Source organism: Crocodylus porosus, unplaced genomic scaffold (assembly GCF_001723895.1).
Source record: "Crocodylus porosus isolate Cpor-Errol unplaced genomic scaffold, CroPor_comp1, whole genome shotgun sequence".
In the NCBI taxonomy this organism is placed as follows: domain Eukaryota; kingdom Metazoa; phylum Chordata; order Crocodylia; family Crocodylidae; genus Crocodylus; species Crocodylus porosus.
Window position 1 is genome coordinate 11,189,258 of NW_017728943.1, and position 18,971 is coordinate 11,208,228.

General features: G+C 41.9%; 1 protein-coding gene across 1 annotated transcript; it reads left to right on the forward strand.

The window, feature by feature from the left end:
- Positions 1-1,247: 1,247 nt before the first annotated feature.
- Positions 1,248-18,360, forward strand: USF3 (upstream transcription factor family member 3; the record flags this gene model as incomplete). The annotated part of the gene is made up of 4 exons (XM_019548533.1): positions 1,248-1,361; positions 4,587-4,664; positions 8,150-8,246; positions 9,318-18,360. Coding segments are annotated over 4 exons (6,750 nt in total), but the record flags the coding sequence as incomplete, so codon positions are not given.
- Positions 18,361-18,971: the final 611 nt, after the last annotated feature.

Consider the following 18,971-nt stretch of genomic DNA (forward strand, 5'->3'; position numbering starts at 1 on the left):
ACTGCTCTAGGCAAGGCGTGGGGGGCTCGAAGCCTGGTTCTGACAGTCACTCCAACCTGGAACACATCCCTTCCCCCTGTAATATATGTGTATTGTATGCTTGCTCACTTCTGCCACCCTGGTCCATCACACACCAATAGACCTCACTGCCACCTGTACCCATCACCCACCCCAAAGTGGTTCCTGGGACCAGGAGCTCCCTCCCCAAGCTGGGGCTGCATGTCCCAATACCAGAGTGGGTGTGGGGCAGGGCTGCAGTGCAGCAGCTGCCAGCATGGCTGTGGTTCTTGCCAGCAGGTGCCATCCCAGGGTGTGGGCAGAAGGGGTGAGACTGTGGGGGAGGAGGGTTGTGTGTGGTGGGGGAGAGCACAGTTTTCCCTTTAAAAGGGGAAATCCATGTTTTTCTATGGGAAACAGAAAACCCAGATCCCTGCTTACCAGGATCTTGTATGGTCCCTGCTCCAGTCTCCCGGTCTTCTGCCTCTGACACTGGTGCCTCATTCTCCAGGACATGGGCACAGCTGGCCCCCGTGCATAGCTGCAAGGCAGCCTGCCTGATCTTGCTGCTGTGCCTGGGCCCCGGACAGACCCTGGTTGCCAAGCAGGCTCTGAAGCAATCCAGGGCAGAGGTTGAGTCCTAGTCAGCTCTGGAGCTGCTGCTGCCAGCCAGGCCTCACTTTTTTTCTCCAGCATGCTGAGGCAGCATGATGGAGCAGCAAGGGCATGCAGCAGACACAGACACCCTCTGCTGGGTGCTAGGGTGTATCTTTGGAGAACTGAGCCTCCAGTTGCTTCTGGAGCTGCTTCTTGTTGTGAGAGCACTTCCTATGCTCCTTTTTTTCCAGTGCATTTTCTTTTAATATCGGGATTCCCTCGTATCAAGTTTAGAGTCCACGCTGCAAATAGGCAGTGCAAAGAACACTTTCTAGTTCATGGGGTATGTTCTGCAGCATCTCAAACAGCTTTAAGATGCTGCGACAGACATGTGCAAGCTCGTGTGGATGCAGCCTTATGATAAGCCACTGCTCCCTTTTCTCCATGAATGGTCCTGTTGTTCCCCACCTTTTCAAATACCTCTTTTTGTCACTGTCTTCCTGTTTTACTGAGTGAGAATTCAATAATTGAGGTGTTACTTTAGAAATGAATACTTTTCATCTCCTAAGATGCTATGAGAGGTAATGATAACCATGAAATAATACATTTATGAGTACTCAGGTTGGTGCTGGACCTGCTAATAATTTTGTTGATTTGACAATGGTGCATTTTATTTTTGTTTAGTGGAGAGACATCGAAAAAAGAAGATCAATGCTGGGATAAATCGAATTGGAGAGCTCATTCCATGTTCCCCAGCTCTTAAGCAGGTAAACAGCCTTGTGAAAACATACTATGATAAACACAGGCAAACTTTTGGGTATCCCAACCATACAGTTGGTCCAATAAAAGACATCACCCACAAGAATTCTTGCTTCTTGCATATTTCTTGGACTAACATGGCAATAACATTACTTCACCGGTACCAAAACAGGTAAGTCATTTAAATGTGCCTGGCAATTTTCCAGGTAGTGCTCATTTGGTCCAGGTCCTCCGAAACTGTAAACAGAAGGATACCTCTGTTTGCAGATTTTGGGCATTTTTACACGTGCTCTGGGATGCAGCACGAGGATCTTTAATTAGCAAGCTGCACTAATTAAAAGTGCCTGTGCATCATGTGTATCAGCATCCCCGTGCTGAAAAAATGGCAACGGGGTACTTTTAACTAAAACATGTCTGAGTTTTATTTCAAAGTGCCCTGCTGCCATTTTTTTCAGTGCAAAGACGTGCAGGGATGCTGATACATGCAAAATGGAAGGCTGCTGGAGTATGTCATTTTCCATGTTCCAGCAGACTCGATTAATCTGGATTTCCAGTGCATTGGAGCGGGCTCCGCACGCATCTGTAGGAGCTCTTAGTGTGGGAAGCAAACTAAGACTGTAATAATATACTCAATGAAACCTTGGATGAACATTTGTTGTACGAAGTTATTTATGATTGAACTCTTGGAAATTGCAAAGCAATATAAGTGCAGTTTTCCAAAATATGAGTTTCCTGCTAAATGAACATTAAGTATCATTGTGAAAAGTCACCTGTTTGTTGCGTGAATGACTATTCCCTGAAGCATCCTAGCTCATGTATGCATGTATAGAGTATTGTCCAGGAAGCACTTTCAGAAATCATTTGCCCAGCAAGCCATAGTGTGTCCATATCGACAAAATGAATTAATTGGTTTTGAAAAAAACCCAGCTGCAGAAACATTTTTTTTCTCCTGTTTTGGAAAGCTGGTTTACTTGTTTGTGTTGATCAGCTTACTGAAAAGCTAGTTCATAGTTCTTCAAAGCTCTTTTCCCTTCTCCCATTTTTACATCATCACTCAGTGTCCTCTTGTATGATATAAATATAATTGCAAACATGTTTATTTTGTATGATATTTAATATTAATGCTTTTAAGGCAGTATAAATGCTAAATGGTGATGATTAGAGGAAATGAAGAAATATAAGCAAGAGAGAAGTTGTCTTTGTGAGAATTAAATGATGGCTAGCTTATGAGGCTGAAATACAGTAGGACAGAGGTTGGCAACCTATGGTCCATGGGCTGAATCCAGCGCAAGAAGAAGTTGGATTCAGCCAGTGAAGGTCTGACTCAACCCAGGGTGGCCTGAGAGATTAGGTGGCATCAGGCCAGTGTCCTCCTCAGCATCCCCCTTCCTGCAGAGGTTGGAGGCAAAGGTAAGTGCTCTAGGAAGTGGAGATTTGCAGTCAGTGGCAGGAGGTTGGTCACAGGCTCCAGTCTGCGGCAGCAAGAAGTTGTTACTCCCTGCAATAGAAAGCTTTAGAAATGGTATGCGCTACAAAGGTACAAGTGATATCAACAGTGGCCAGTGGAAAGCTCAGAGAAAGAAAGGGAGCCGGGAGAAGAGGTGGAATTGTTCAGTACATTAGTTACAAAGTTGGTGAACTCCCTCTTGATAATTTCCCTCCTTGAATTTCTCTTTACTAGTAAGACATTTGCAACACAGCACAACAGACATTTTGTGGTACCTGTATAGGTTCATTATATGATAAGAATATCAAGCTGTTGAGCTGGTGGAGGCGCTTGGTATACAGATCATGTAGCATCGTTTCAGGATCAGAAGCTTGCAGGCTTTATTCTGAAATGATTACCCCAATAAAACCCAGACTATTTAAGGGAAGGTCAGCATAAATGATCTTCATGTTTTCCTAGTGAAATAAAGGGAAAGGGCCAGATTCTCTCAACCATTTTGCCTCGTCATTAAGATGTCTTTAACTAGGAGAATCTTTAAAGATTCAACATTTTGCGAGTCTTTAAACTATTTTCTCTGTTTTCATTATTGGAATGTGTTCCCTGTTTTTCCCCCTATATTTGAAGAAAACATCTTCTCCATGATTTAAGAATTAAATATACATTTATAACTAAAGAGAAACCTCTCTACTATGTATGTAAAATAGAACTGATCAATCAGAGTGGAAGGTTCCAGCACACTTGTGCTCACTAGGAGAGAAAAACCTAGGAAGCACTGATACTTGAGAAATAGAGGTAGCAAAGGAGCTGTGAGTTTGCAATGTGATATCATTTTAGAAAAGGTCGGTACAGTTTCTGTCTGCATATGCCAAGGTCACATCATGGACCAAAGTCTTTTTATAGTCTTATTTTATTTCCACCACATCTGCAAGATGGCATTCCATTTTAGGGATTACATTGACAGAAAGACGTTGGCATCCTGTGGAGTATTCAGGGACTAGCAACAATAATGAATAAGTCTGAACTGAGTAACTGATTAAATTGGAAAGAATAAAAACATCCCGTGGGGCAAATAATGTGGCCCTGCACACTAGATGGAGTGGGTAGGCCCAAGATGGTGAAGGGCCTGATCCGAGCATGTGGGGCCAGGGCAATGCAAGGTTAGCCCCATACCTCTTATCTAGCTTGGATGCCAAAAGGTTAAACACTACTAGCCTAAATAAGTCAAAGTGAACATATTGTGCCCATCTAAATATTTCTAGTCTGTTAGCATTGTAGGTATCCCTAGGTATACTGAAGTAGAATTAAAAGGGAAATTGAAGTCTGACTATGAAGAGAAACATCCAGCATTAAAAGGTTACAGTGTATGAATTAGTGTTCCAGTACGATGGATGGAAACCATATGCTTTGAGGGCCTTGACCCAAGAGATCATTAATAGAATGTCCCAGAGGAGACAGTTCTGCATTGTGCTATAAGAATTAGGCTGAGGGTTTTAATGCTTCTTTTCTACTTCCAGCTTTTCTGATTTGATCAAGAACAGCATATTGTAATCCTCAAAAAACTCATTTGGCACCAGTGTTGCAGCAGTATGCTATCTATATCTACTGTTTGTTTTTCTCTGTGGAATTTTAACTTTCTAACTAAATAGTATGCAAACCCAATAGCAATCAAGTTTGAATCTGAAGTTTGACATGGCAACCCAATTAGGATGAAGGATAAAATGAAATACTGCAGAATTGCATATTCTGATCAAACTCCCTTTTCCTTCTCTATCACTTTCATCCCCAGTTAAATGCCAGAAGAGGTGTCTCTGAAGGGGCTGTGATTCAAGACTCCTGGGTTCTAGTCCCTGCTCTGCCACTGACTGTATGTGACATTAGACAAATCACTTCCCCTTCTCTGTTCCTTAATTTCCTCATCTGTAAATGAGGCTAATACCAACCTCATTAAGTGTTGCAAGGCCTGATTCTTTTTTTAAAGCATTTGAAGGACTCAGAGTAGTAGATTATAAGGCAAAAAATTACTACTGTAGTCATCTAAATAGATGTTGTATATAACACAGAATTTCATTAAGTATTTTCTACTTGTGCAGGGATTTTTTTTCTGCATTTGGAAAGCCCAGTAACTTGTAGTTGAATTAAAGCATGGCTTTCATAAAGCACTGTTCTTGACTTTAGAGTCCCACCAATAATGAATTGATGAGTTTTCTTCATAATCTGATTCAGTAATTAAATATTGCTACTATTCAGTGCAGTGGTAGTGGAGAAACTGAGATCATAGCAACTGTTTTTTTTAAAAAAGAAAAGACAGTGAAACAAAAAAACAACAAACCAAAACAACCAAGAAACTGTTTTGTAGGATACTGCTAGTACTGGGACTCTAGCTATTATACCCAAAAGAATGTCCTTGGGATTTAAAGCTTTCCCCCTCCTTCAAGGCTGTTATCACATTCAGTGAGTACTCTGCATGCCCCTTGCTTCACATCCTTGAGGCTCAGTCTATCACTCCTTCTCCAAAGGGACACAGAAAGAAGACATCTAGTGCTGGGTGACTGTTTTCAGATTTGGGAGGAGTCCTTCAGTTAAAACTCTGAACACTCACTTTTCATGATTTTTGTTCCTGTGGTTTATTGCTCTGCACCAGTGGCCAGCAATATTTCTGAGCAACAGGATGAAACAATGCAGGTCCAGTATGATACAGGCTCGGTAGGTTTTGGCGGAGCATCAGTAGAAGGAGGTTTTGTCTACACCATAGCCTGGAGACTGGGGAGAAGCAGTGGTAAGGATGTAGCTCCCAACTGGTGGTAAGGATGTAGCTCCCAACTGTCTGGCCTTAGTGCAGCTTCTCACCACCTGGTGGGAGGTGTGGGCCTGGGCAGAGCCTCCCATTGCTGGAACACAACCAAAACTCCTCCCTCCTCCAGCTTCACAGCTCAAGTCCAGTGGCTCCACAGGCCAGATCTGACTTGCAGGCCATGTGCTGCTGATTCCCTCCCTACACCGATATTTTTTTTTTCACTGGGAGGCTCACAACCACAGCTTCAGCAGAGAAGTATAGCAGACTATTCAGGAACAATTTTAGTCAACTCCTTACTGTTAGTAGGCCAAGAAGCTATGTTATATGCAGCCAACTGGTCAACTTTATTTACTGTTGCCCAATTAATTCTCCCTCACCTGAAAGATGTTGTAGGTCTACTTGAAGGTCAGTAGGAATATGGTAGCAAGGAAGCTAGGTGGAGACAGATGACTGATTCCAACAGCAAGTATCTTCCTCCTTACCCAGGGAGCTTGTCATCCCTTCCTCTCCTGTCAGCTGTAGGGATTTTAATATCTTCCAAGACCTATTACAGCTGACAGACCTTGGAGATGCCGAAGGAGGTAGGTAGTACAAGAAGAATCCTACAAATTACTAAACATTTAAGAAAGTTGGCAGATGCTGTCAAGCTTGTCCTAAGGCATTTGAGTGTTTTTTAACTCTCTCAGACCCAGGATTGCAGGTGGTGATGGCACTACATAAAGGATCTAAAGTGCTTCAAAAAATTATACCAACAGAGAAATACTCTAAACATATGTCAAAATATGATTGTCTAAACTGGAAAAAGATGTCATAGTACATAGAGAAGCTTTTACTAGAATGCAGTTTCTCTCTAGAGACATTTTAAGGAAATGGACACCATGTTCACCACAGACGCTAGAGCTCATGAAAGCATACCTGCCAATTCCATTAATACCTAGCACCTGAGAACTCAGATGAAATTTATTCTTCCTCTTTCATGATATCCCCAACCTGATTCACAAAACTAGTAGTTGGAGCTCCAGTGGCTTCTCTGAGTAGCATCCAAATTGCAGAATTTTTACTCACAAGTATTCTGTAACTGAGACTTCCAAATCAGAGACCTACTTGGACAGAGCTGTCCTGAAATTGCTGTGTCAGCCACTATGAGGTCATAGCTTGCCAGTCACTACAAGTAGAATCACTCAAAGAGGAAAGTATGATTATGTGCTGTGGTAACTGGTTCTTTGAGATGTCTTGCCCATATGGATTCCACAAGCTGCTTTCCTTCCCTCCCTCCTTTCTGTAGAGTCTAATAGTGACAGAGTTCTTATGAGAGAAGGAACTGAGGTGATGTCTGGGGTTGTTTTAGCCTGTACACCATTGAATGAGGTGTAACCCTGCTTATACATATAATGTTTTTGATTGTGCGCTCTAGTACTGGAGCTCTGTTCTACTGCAGATTTGCAGATTCTCATCGGGCACGCAGGAGAAGAAGGTTCCATGACTGTCAGGAGGAGTGAGGGCACCCTGAAGGGCCAAGAAAAAGAAACTCCAGGGCTGTGACTGGAGAGCCCAAGGGGGACCCTAGAGTGAAGTCCCCCTTTGAGGGTATTCTTGCAGAGGCTGGTGAGAGATGGGGAGAGCTGCCTCACTAATAAGGCCTGAATCCAAGAGGGGGCAAGCAACCCTGGGCAGCAAATAGTACACTTCAGCCAACCCTAGTGGTGCTAACAGAGCAGCAGTAGTGAACCTAACCATGAGAAGCAGCAGAGCAGCAAGTTCAAAAAGTGGCAGGCAGCCTGCTTTAGCACTCCCCACAGTAGCAGTAGAGGCAGCATTCCCAAGCGGTGAGAAGTGATGAGCCAGAAAGTGACGTAAGGCAGCACACCCTAGCCCCAGCATCAGCTATCCCAAGCAGAAGCCAGTGGGGTGAAATCTTCCTCAGTGGAACTGAAGAAAGGCTCTTCCCCACTTTTGCTGGGTAAGGTAGTAGCCTCCCAGGTTGGGGAAGCTCTCAGAAAGACGCAGACACCAAAAGACTCATGGGCTTGTTGTTTGTTATTTGAGGGTTTTCATTTGTTGTTTGGGGTGTAATTTATATGGTTCAGTTATTTTCTTTTTCACATTTATAAACTTTTATATATCGTTGGTATCCAAACTGCTTACAAATGGAGAAGTCATTCTTCCAGGACTTCTGGTAATGGTGAAATTTTCCCAGGTTAACGGGTGGGGACACGAGCCAACACCTGCCAAATTTGGACCCAGCATTTGTACTGCAAGCGAGTCTTGGCAGAAGGGTTACAGATGGCTCCAATTGACTGTACATGTCTTTATGGATAATGCATCTCAAAGAATCAATAACTATGCAGTAAGCAATTTGATGAGAGATTGTTTTGTTTAGAAAATACAAGAAAAAATAAAATGTGAAAACTGAGTTTAGGACGTCTTTAAAATAAAGATTCCAATTAAGCTGTTACGCTGAAAACATATGTAGTCTTGTCTGTAGTAAGTCTGCTTTTGATTAAAAGTGTTCAGTGATGGACCTTCTCCTAATTATACCACATGTTCTTTTGTAGAGTAAGAACATGATACTGGATCAGGCCTTTAAATATATAACAGAAATGAAAAGGCAAAATGATGAACTCCTATTAAATGGAGGAAACAGTGAACAAGGTAAGCGTGTAATATTTTGAAGGTTCTTGATGTTCCTTTTTTCTCCTTTCTACTGGCTGTTATGTGGCTCGTATATCTCCCACCAATCAGAACTGTTTTCCCCTGCAATGCACAGCTTTGTTAGCACCCTCCTCTCTTTACTAATCCCATGGTTATGTAGCATAGTGACATGAAGCACCTTCAGAACCCAGAATGGAAATTTCTTACTGCTACAAGGAAGCAATTTCTTGCCTGCAGCATTTATTGAACATAGAACACTCATTAAAACCTGTTCTCAGTTATCAAGTTTAGTAACAAAATCAGGATTTTTTTTTTCATTTGGATCAACAAATTGGGGAATCTCAAGAAGAGAGATTGGCAGAAGAGAGATGGCTGTTCAGAGTAATTAGAAAGCAAGAAGGTTGATGGTATGTCAATGCATATTTGTGTACGTAACTATGGCAAATTAAAGCAGCAGCATCATGGGATGTTGCCATTAATAAGTTCACAGTGGCCATGTCTACACGAGATGTTGACTATGCAGTTGTTACTCTGCAATCATTTCGTACTTGTATAAACAAGTACTAAATAACTGCACTGTAGCCTCACTGAATGGCTTTTTCAGCATTGCGTCATGCAGCACTACTGCGCAGTAATCACAAGCTACATCACTCCCAACACTACCATTTCAAGTACATTATATATAGGTGTCTGCCCACAGAGAAAAGATAAATTAGTTTTCCAGTCCCTTTCGCAGTCTTTTTAAAATTAATCAGATGTCTAGAACTTGCAACATGATTTAAATCCTTTAAAATGGCTTAGACATAAAAATTAATGAATCTGACTATAACAGTGACTGACTGATCTGCTTAACTGAGCTGGAAGCAGGTGAGAAGGGGGCATGCCTGAGATAAGACTTAGCTATACCTAGATATGTTTTTTTAAGTAAGGTTTTCAGAGGACATACCATGTATTTAATAATGTATATACTGTGTTACATAGAAACTATTTTGTAAGTCATATGGCAGAAATAACCTTTCCCAACATTTTTAAGGATACCCTGTTAATGGTATATTCTTATTTGTTTTGCAGCTGAGGAGATAAAAAAGCTCCGGAAACAGCTGGATGAGCTCCAAAAGGAAAATGGGCGATATATAGAACTCCTGAAAGCAAATGACATTTGCCTGTATGATGATCCCACAATCCATTGGAAAGGGAACCTCAAAAATGCAAAGGTCTCTGTTGTCATTTCCAGTGATCAGGTTCAAAAGAACATCATTGTCTATTCGAATGGGAGTCAGCCCAGTGGAAATAACCAGGGGGCACCTGTCCAGGGAATAACTTTCAATGTTGGGAATAATTTACAAAAACAAACAGCAAATGTTGTACCAGTCCAGAGAACTTGCAACCTAGTGTCCCCTGTGACTATTTCTGGTATTTGCCCTGCAGAAAACAAGCCATGGTCTCAAACCACAGTTTCTCCATTGGCATCCAGTCAGCCAGTTCCAGCAAGGAATCTTCTTGAGCTTTCCACCTCAGATAATGAGCAGGCCCTTCTTAGTTCTTCTACTGCCACCTTACAAAAGGCTTCTCACTCAGGGACAGAACCAGAACTATATTGTTCCTCAAGTAACGTGTCACAGAATGATCAAAATGTCCCCCAAGCCAAACATGGACAAGAAAGTACCAAGTTAACAAAGAAAACAGTCACACCTGGCATCAGTCTTCCTCCTAATGCTACAATTGAGGCATCTCAAATTCAACAGGTGAACGTGTCCTATTCAAGGCTGCAGGATTCTAGAAGTGAATTTCAAGAAAGCTTTGTAGTTTCAGCCACTGCTACCACTTGTACCCCATCTGTGAGACTTTCCATCATGGATGGCTCCCCATCAGTAAATGTTCTCAAAAGTACAGACTTGGGAAGTAGTGCTGGCATGCCAGTGACTTCTGCAGTAGGAGTGAAGGCTTTAACAGCAATAAGCACAGTGCCTGCCAGTTCTTTAGACAACTGTTGGTCTTTTTCTGGCTCTTCGAGTGTTGGTGCTTCTGACTTGAAAAACATGAGTAACCTGACATGGATCCCTTCAGTTGGAAACACACAGACTACATGGACTACTTTGCAATTAGCAGGAAACACTGTTCAGCCACTAAGCCAAACTCCTTCTGGTTTAATGACTGCATTATTAAATGAGCCAGTAACTAGTGCTCGTTCAGTATCTTCCACCTCCAATAGGCATTTGACTGCAAGCATGAGTCTGAATCCTTCTTTGACTGGAGACAGACAGGCAGCTGAACAAATTGTTGTTACCATGCCTTCTTGCCCATCATTACCTGTGCAGCCATTAATCACTCAGCCACAGGTTAAGGCCCAGCCTGCAGGAAATATACTTCCATTGAATTCAGCTATGCAGGTAATTCAGATGGCTCAACCAGTTGGTGGGTCAGCTGTTACTGCAGCACCAACTAATCAAAATGTCATAATTCTCCAGCCTCCAAACACTACCCCATGTCCTCCAATAGTGAGAGCTGAAGTTTCTAGCCAAACAGTTAGCCAGCAGATTGTGATTATACAAGCAGCTAATCAAAATCCGCTTCCCATCCTTTCTGCACAAGCCCCTGGTTCTGTCAGAGTTCCTGTGAATGGACCCAGTCCAATAACAAACTCTAACAACCCAGTGCAAAATGCCTCTGCTCCACAAACATTTGGAGGGAAGCATCTTGTCCATATATTACCAAGACCTTCCTCTTTACCATCTTCTAGCTCTACACAAACCTTTTCTGTTACCATGTCAAATCAACAGCATCCTCAGACCATCTCTTTAAATGGGCAGCTGTTTGCATTGCAACCTGTAATGTCCTCATCTGGAACTTCAAATCAGACCCCTATGCAAATTATTCAACCTACCACCAGCGAAGATCCAAATACTAATGTTGCCCTCAACACATTTGGTGCTTTAGCAAACCTCAATCAAAGTATATCACAAATGGCTGGGCAAAGCTGCTTACAGCTGCCACTCAGTCAGCCTACTAATCCCACAGTTTCCAGCAGCCAGATTGCCCCAATAAACTGTGTAGCACTACCAACTTCTACATCTTCCATAGCTACTGAAAGTTCAACAGTGTTACCCAGTGCTGCTCATTCAGTAAGCATGTCCCCTAAAAAACTTGCTAGTGTGCCATCTAATGTAAAATCAAAAAGGACAAATAAAAAACAGAGTACAAAAAAACATTTAATATCCATTAGCAAAAATTCATGTCCAGCAGTTCCTTGCAGAGATGTAGGGAAGTTTGATTGCACTAATGTGGAAGGTACAGACCAGCGTTCAAATAGCGAAGGACTGCTTAAAAATACACCTGTGCTATCACAAACCTTAGATGTATCACAAGCAAAGAGTGTGGCAGCACCAAGTCCTGTAAGCATTTCTGATGATTGTTCCAAAGAAGCTCATAATTCTGAACAGATGATGGGATCTGGCCATTTGCCAGAGCCAAGCTCAACAGAGATTCCTACTTCTTCACCGTTGAAATCAGTGATGTCAGAACAATTTGCATTGGTTCAGTCAAGTTCCAAAGATTCCATTCCTCAACAAGCATGGAGGTCTCAAAATAATCCACTGCCCAACTCTGCACTGCTGGAATCGTCCCAATCCAATGCAACTCCTAGTGTCTCAATGTCTTCTCCTTGTGAAGCACATGTAACAATTTCTCAGATTCCTGAGACACCAAGAGCACAAAGTAGTGCAACAAACCATCCTTCTGAGACAGAAGCCATTTCAGAGACCTGCAGCATAGGGCAGAATTCTTCAACTGGAGTGCAAGGCACAGATTTGTTAGAGGGACAAGGTCTAACTAAAATGCTATCTGACCTTACTAAAGAAAGAACAGTTGCACAAAAAACCTCCTTTGCAGTTCATGTTGAACATTCTAATTTTTCCACAGAAAACTCCAAAACAATAGAAGCAAATGTCAGTTTGCCTGAGAAGCAGGAACTCTTGCTAATGAACACGGAAGGTGATACTCTCACACAACACCATTCTTGCATTTCTGACCAAGAGGTGGTTAATAGTTCTCTTATTTCTAGCAGACAGGCAGACTCTCCAATGTCGACTAGCTCTGGGAGCAGCCGTGGCTTCTCAGTTGCATCCATGTTGCCAGACACATCTAAGGAAGATGTTACCAGCAGCACATCTACAAATACATATAGCAGCTGCACATTTTCAGAGCAAACTGATATAGTAGCTCTTGCAGCAAGAGCTATTTTTGACCAAGAGAACCTTGAGAAAGGTGGAGCGGGAGTACAAGTTAATATAAGGGATACTGTGCCTAAGTCTGCTGAAATTGCACCTTTGGAGAGAGAGCAGCAGTCTTTTAAACTACAACCACCTAAGGATAACAATGCAGGACAGTTGGAAATATCACCCAGCAAATTCAGTGCTCAGGATTCAGTGCAAACAAATATTGAAAGACCGGCTGAAAAACCAAGCTGTTCTGTAGGGGTAGAAACATCCAACACTTCTTTACAGATTTCAACATCCCACTCACCAAGTGTAACTAGCTTAAGTGTAAATAATCTTATACATCAAAGCTGCATAATACATCCTCTTGTGAGTTGCTCAGGTTTATCCCAGCCATCAGAGCAAACACCTGTTCCTGCAACTGTGAATCTTTCCATATCCTCTAGTTCCTTTGTCAGTCCATCTCCAGGACCAGCTATGGTGACTGAATATGCTCAAGAACAACTGAATGCAATTAGGGCAAACCCCATGCAAGCACCCCAGATACAAGAACCACACTTAAAGCAGCAGACCCATGAAAGTCTCAAGGATGCAGCTAAGCGTGCTGTGCAAGATGACTTTCTGCTTTCTACAGCAAAGAGGCAAAAGCAGTGTCAGACAACACCTATCGGGCTGGAAGGCATGGTCTTGATGAACCGAACACCAGATGGTATAGCTGATCAAAGTCAAATGCTGGTTAGTCAAATGCCTCCCAGTTCATCCAATCCAGTGGTGTCAGTGAGCAATCAAGGGCACACTGATGGCCTTAATAGATTATTCCCATCTACCAACAGTTTTGTAACAACTGTGAGGCAAACTGAAGTTCAATGCAGTTCTCAGCCTTCAATATCAGAGCAGCAAAGTCAAACAGGGGGTCAACATCTACAGTCCATTCAGCATGTTCCTGCCCCAGGCATATCGCATATTCATAGTAATCACCCATACTTAAAACAGCAGCAGGCTGGACAACTGAGAGAGAGACATCACTTGTACCAGATGCAGCATCACATTCCTCATGCAGAGAGTTCAGTTCATTTGCACCCCCATAATGTCCACCAACAAAGAACAATTCAACAGGAGGTGCAAATGCAAAAGAAACGAAGCCTTGTACAAGGAACCCAAACCACTCAACTTTCTTTGCAGCAGAAGCACCATGGTAGTGATCAAAGTCGGCAAAAAAATGGTCAGCCACATCCACACCACCAGCAAATGCAGCAGCAATTGCAGCAACACTTTGGAAATTCTCACCCTGAAAAGAACTGTGAAAACCCTGCAACAAGCAGAAACCATCATAATCATCCTCAGAGCCATATAAATCAGGATATTCTGCATCAGCAACAAGATGTTAGCAACAGACAGCAAGCCTCAGGAGTTTCCTCTGAACATGTATCAGGGCATAACCAGATGCAGAGACTTATGACCTCAAGAGGTTTGGAGCAGCAAATGGTGTCCCAGCCAAGTACTGTAACTAGGCCATCGGATATGACCTGTGCCCCACACAGGCAGGAAAGAAACAGAGTTTCTAGTTACTCTGCAGAGGCACTGATTGGAAAGACACCTTCTAACACTGAACAGAGAATAGGTATACCTCTTCAAGGCCCTAGGGTTTCAGACCAACTTGAAATGAGAAGTTACCTTGATGTCTCCAGGAATAAAGGCTTGGTAATTCATAACATGCAGGGTCGTATATCCGTAGACCATGTAGTTGGTTCAGATGTGCAGCGGCTTTCTGATTGTCAGCCATTTAAGCCAGGTGGAGCTAGCCAGCAATCAGCAGGCAATTTTGATGTGCAGGCCTCAAGAAACAGTGACATTGGTAATTCTGTGTCATCCCTCAGAGGCATGCAATCACAAGTTTTTCGAATTAGTCAAAATACTGTGCAACCCATAGAGAGGCAAAAGAGGTTGCCTTATCAGCCAGTTCAGGGTATTCCAACTGGAAATGTTCTTCTACCGCGGGACAATGAAAACACATGCCACCAAAGTTTTATGCAGAGTTTACTTGCTCCTCATCTTGGAGATCAAGTTAGTGGAAGCCAAAGATCAATTTCAGAACATCAAAGGAATACACAGTGTGGTGCATCTTCCACCATTGAATATAATTGTCCCCCCACACGAGAGAGTGTCCACATCCGAAGAGATGGTGAAGCTCAGAATAGGGAAAGCTGTGACTTGTCTATGGGTACGATTAATACTAGGAACAATTCTTTAAATATTCCTTTTTCAAGTTCTTCTTCCTCGGGAGATATTCAGGGTCGAAACACAAGCCCAAATATTTCTGTACAGAAGTCCAACCCCATGAGAATGACTGACAGTCATGGAACCAAGAGCCACATGAATACACCTGTTTCTAGTAATCTGCATGGGGTTGTCCGGCCAGCTCTCCCTCACCCTGCAGTCTCTCATGGAAATGCAGAGCAAGGGCAACCACCTGTTCGTCAGCCAAATTCTTCTGTCACTCAACGATCCAGGCATCCTCTGCATGATAATAATGGCTCTAAAATCCGCCAGCCAGAAAGGAACCGATCTGGAAATCAAAGACATGGAAATGTATTTGACCCTAGTCTTCCCCATCTTCCTCTGTCTACCAGTGGCAGTATGATACTTGGGCGCCAACAATCTGCAGTAGAAAAAAGAGGCAGCATTGTCCGTTTTATGTCGGATAGCCCACAAGTGTCTAATGATAATGCAGCCCCTGACCAGCATACTCTGTCTCAAAATTTTGGGTTCCCTTTTATTCCAGAAGGTGGTATGAATCCACCAATAAATGCCAATACATCTTTCATTCCACCAGTTACTCAGCCCAGTGCCACTCGAACACCAGCCCTTATCCCAGTAGATCCTCAGAATACACTGCCATCATTCTACCCACCTTATTCTCCTGCCCATCCCACTCTGTCAAATGACATTTCCATCCCCTACTTTCCCAATCAAATGTTTCCTAATCCAAGCACAGAGAAGCCTAGTAGTGGAGGTTTAAACAATCGATTTGGATCCATTTTATCTCCTCCCAGACCCGTTGGTTTTGCTCAGCCAAGTTTTCCTCTTCTCCCAGATATGCCACCAATGCACATGACCAATACTTCACACTTATCCAATTTTAACTTGACATCTTTATTTCCAGAAATAGCCACAGCTCTTCCTCCAGATGGTTCAGCAATGTCACCTTTGCTTTCAATAGCAAACACATCAGCTTCAGATTCTTCCAAACAATCTTCAAACCGACCGGCCCATAATATAAGCCATATTCTAGGTCATGATTGCAGTTCAGCTGTATGAAAACTAATAGGCTGACATGGAGTCTGATGAGTTGTTTATAGATAAATATAGATCTTAGCTGGCATCTCTGAAGAGAACATTCATAGCAACACTTTGTATGAAATGATGTGTGTACATGGGTGCTTACTTATGTACATACTGTGTATCAACTGACTTTCAAGTACCAGTGCCTATAACAATGCTTACTAGTAACAGTAAGAGTGCAAAGCCTAGAGCTATGAAGGTATTGATTGTTGATTTTGCAACATTCAATAATCTGATTGTCCTGAGCTAACTGCCACCCTCAGTGCTTGGATCTAAAGCATCAAGTAAAATTTCAATTTTGTGGGAGCTGGGATTGAAGGAAACAAGTGTTTTGGATTTTATTTTAATGTTTGATTAATTTGCCCAGAAGGTACAGTGAAATATATATATTTTCTTTTTTGGTAAATTTATTTTCGAGCCTTACACACAAGTCAACTTGGTGTTAATTCAGACACCTTTGTGGGCTTTCTTACCTGGTAGAATTTGTCACATGTGCTCTACTCAAGGCTGACTTTATTCAGGAAAACCCATTGTGTGTGTTCTTGGCATCAGCAGCTAAAAAAGAAATTAAAATGCTCAAATTCCCTTTAAATATGACTTCATGTCTTTTTCCGAGGAGAAAATTTTAATTCAGATTTGTAACTGGTTCCTGCTAAACTGTGTGTTGCATTGTTAGTGTAATTTATTACTCCTTTTACTGATATCAACATAGATGCAGCAGTCCTCTTTGTTGTCATCTGTTTATTGTTAGTATGCTGCAAGTTACCTCAGGTATAGCTTTCTTATACCTTGTTTAGCACCTTCAGAATGAATCTATCTTTCTTTCTCTCTCTCCATTTTTTTTTTTTAAATTCATGTCTCCGCATCTATGCTTTCATTCCTCCTTTCTTTGGATTAAGGCCTTTTCCTGTAATTGACAGCAAGTGGGCAGACTACTGTGCCTAAGTGGAACCCCACTGAAATTAATATGGCTCTTTGGAGGTACAGCAGTCTGCCTACTCTGTGTCATTGCAGGATGAGGATCCTAAATAAATGTTAATTCTTTGCACTTATATAGCACCTTTTATCTAAGCCAGTGTGACTGTGGATATATTAGTGTGTCAGGATTTAAGCTCATGGTATATTGGGAACTGCTTAGTAATATGAGCATGGTAATGTGTGTGTGGTGTTGGGGGAGAGAATGTTAAGCAAGATTTTTAATTGTCTGTAATTCTTTTGCAAAATTTTGGTCTCATGGTTTTAAATGAAAATATGGGAGGAACTAGGTAAGTGATATTTATTTAGTCACTTCTGTAAAATTGTTGTCTTAAGTAAGGTAGATATTCTTCGTTATGCATCTGAAAATGATCATGGCAAGACTTTTTCTTAAGATCAGAAATAGTAAGTATTAGTTTTGCTTCTAAACAAACCCCTTCCCCTCCTACTAGAGGGTCAGATTGCAGGTCTTGCTCCTTTGCAGCGTAGTAGAGAGGATTAACAGCCAGAGTTGCTCTGAGGCATCCTTTCCATGCAGGGAAAATTCAAAGCCATTAAATGCTTCAAATGCCTGCTTGTTGTAGCATGATTTAATCCAGTTGCTGCTGTCAAATCTCTGTGGGGTGAGGGGAACCGTGTAATGCCTCATTGTATCTGTGAAACATCACAGTGGGCATGTCTATGTGAGCTAGGATGCTGTAGCTCATCACTACAGAGATGTAGTGGGCATGAACCGTGACACTGATGCTATTGTGTGGTAGCAACAACCTACTGTGCAATAGGGTTGGAAATGACCCATGTGCCACTGAGACTGCACAGTAACAACTGTGCAGTCTGATGCACGTGTAGACGTGCGGAGTCTAGCCCATCTTCCTGGTAGATGTGATTGAAAAATGGAGTTTCCCTATCTTTCACCCCCTCTCTATGCCCACACTGATGTAACCAGAATTTTGTCTATAGATTGAGGGCTGGATTCTTATTTGGAGTAGGACTCGTACTGCTCTGGCAATGGATGGATGTCTGCTTTTATAATCTGCCTGAGGATGTCTCCATTTTTAATGTTGCTTCAGCTTGCAAATCAAAGGGAAGTGGTACTGTCTGAAACTGGAAATTCAATTCCAATCAAGATAGGGAGCATACTTAGGACACTGACTGTATTGATGTTTTATGTCTCTATCTTTAAAATTAAGCACCAGTTTACTCTCTTTAGTTTAGCTTGAAAACAGAACAATCCACAATTGTCAGTGCCACGGTTTGAGGTTACCATTCTAACCAAGAACAATAGGGGTAGAAATTAGCATAATGTTTTAGTTCTCTGATGGAGTGGACCTTCCAAGTCATGGGGAGAGCACCCACAGTTGAATCCCTCCATCACCACATATGCAGGCTGGTTGCAAGTCACATCTGGCCTGCAGGCCATAGGTTGCTAACCCTTGCTTTATGCCCATGTAAAGTTTTCATAAAGCACAACTGTTCTGATTTGGTATCATTTTACGTTAGAAAGCGTATATGACTGCTTAAGAAACAATGCTGTGGAAAATCAGGTCCACAGTTAATAAAATTAGATTGAATTTTAAAAGTTCCTAGACACTGCTTTATTTCTTCTCATACTTTCAGGCATCCATATAGAACTACACAGCTGTTAAGACTCAGCTGCTTTAAGCTCTTTGAAAATTACAGAGTGAACTTGTGAACTTTGTGGAATAGATTCTTTCTTTGCATAATTTTATTGACTTTATTGGTCTTACACCCAGATCAAATTTTGTTGTGTGTGTTTGCCACAGGGGACACAGGGCTAATATATAGATATATACATAGTGATGCTTCATTTTAACCATGGAAAAATGTGGATTTGGGGTTACTTTTTTTAACTGAAATTGTTGGGTTTTTTTAATCGGACAAAACCAGGATATAGTATTAATCAAATGACTTTTGTAAAAACAACTTATTAAGTGCAGAAAGAGGGATTTCCTTCCGTTCTGCCCCACTTAGTCATGATAATTTTTATTGAACTCCAACCAAATTCCATTGCAGGATTTTTTATACTATATTACACTGAACTTTAAAAGTAGTTAAATGATTTGTTAACCAGTCCTGATTACTTTATTAAAATTGACATAGCAGTTTGTCTAGGATTAGGATGAGTACTGTGCAAAGATGTGGTGATCATAAAAAAACTCTAGAGACCTTAAAA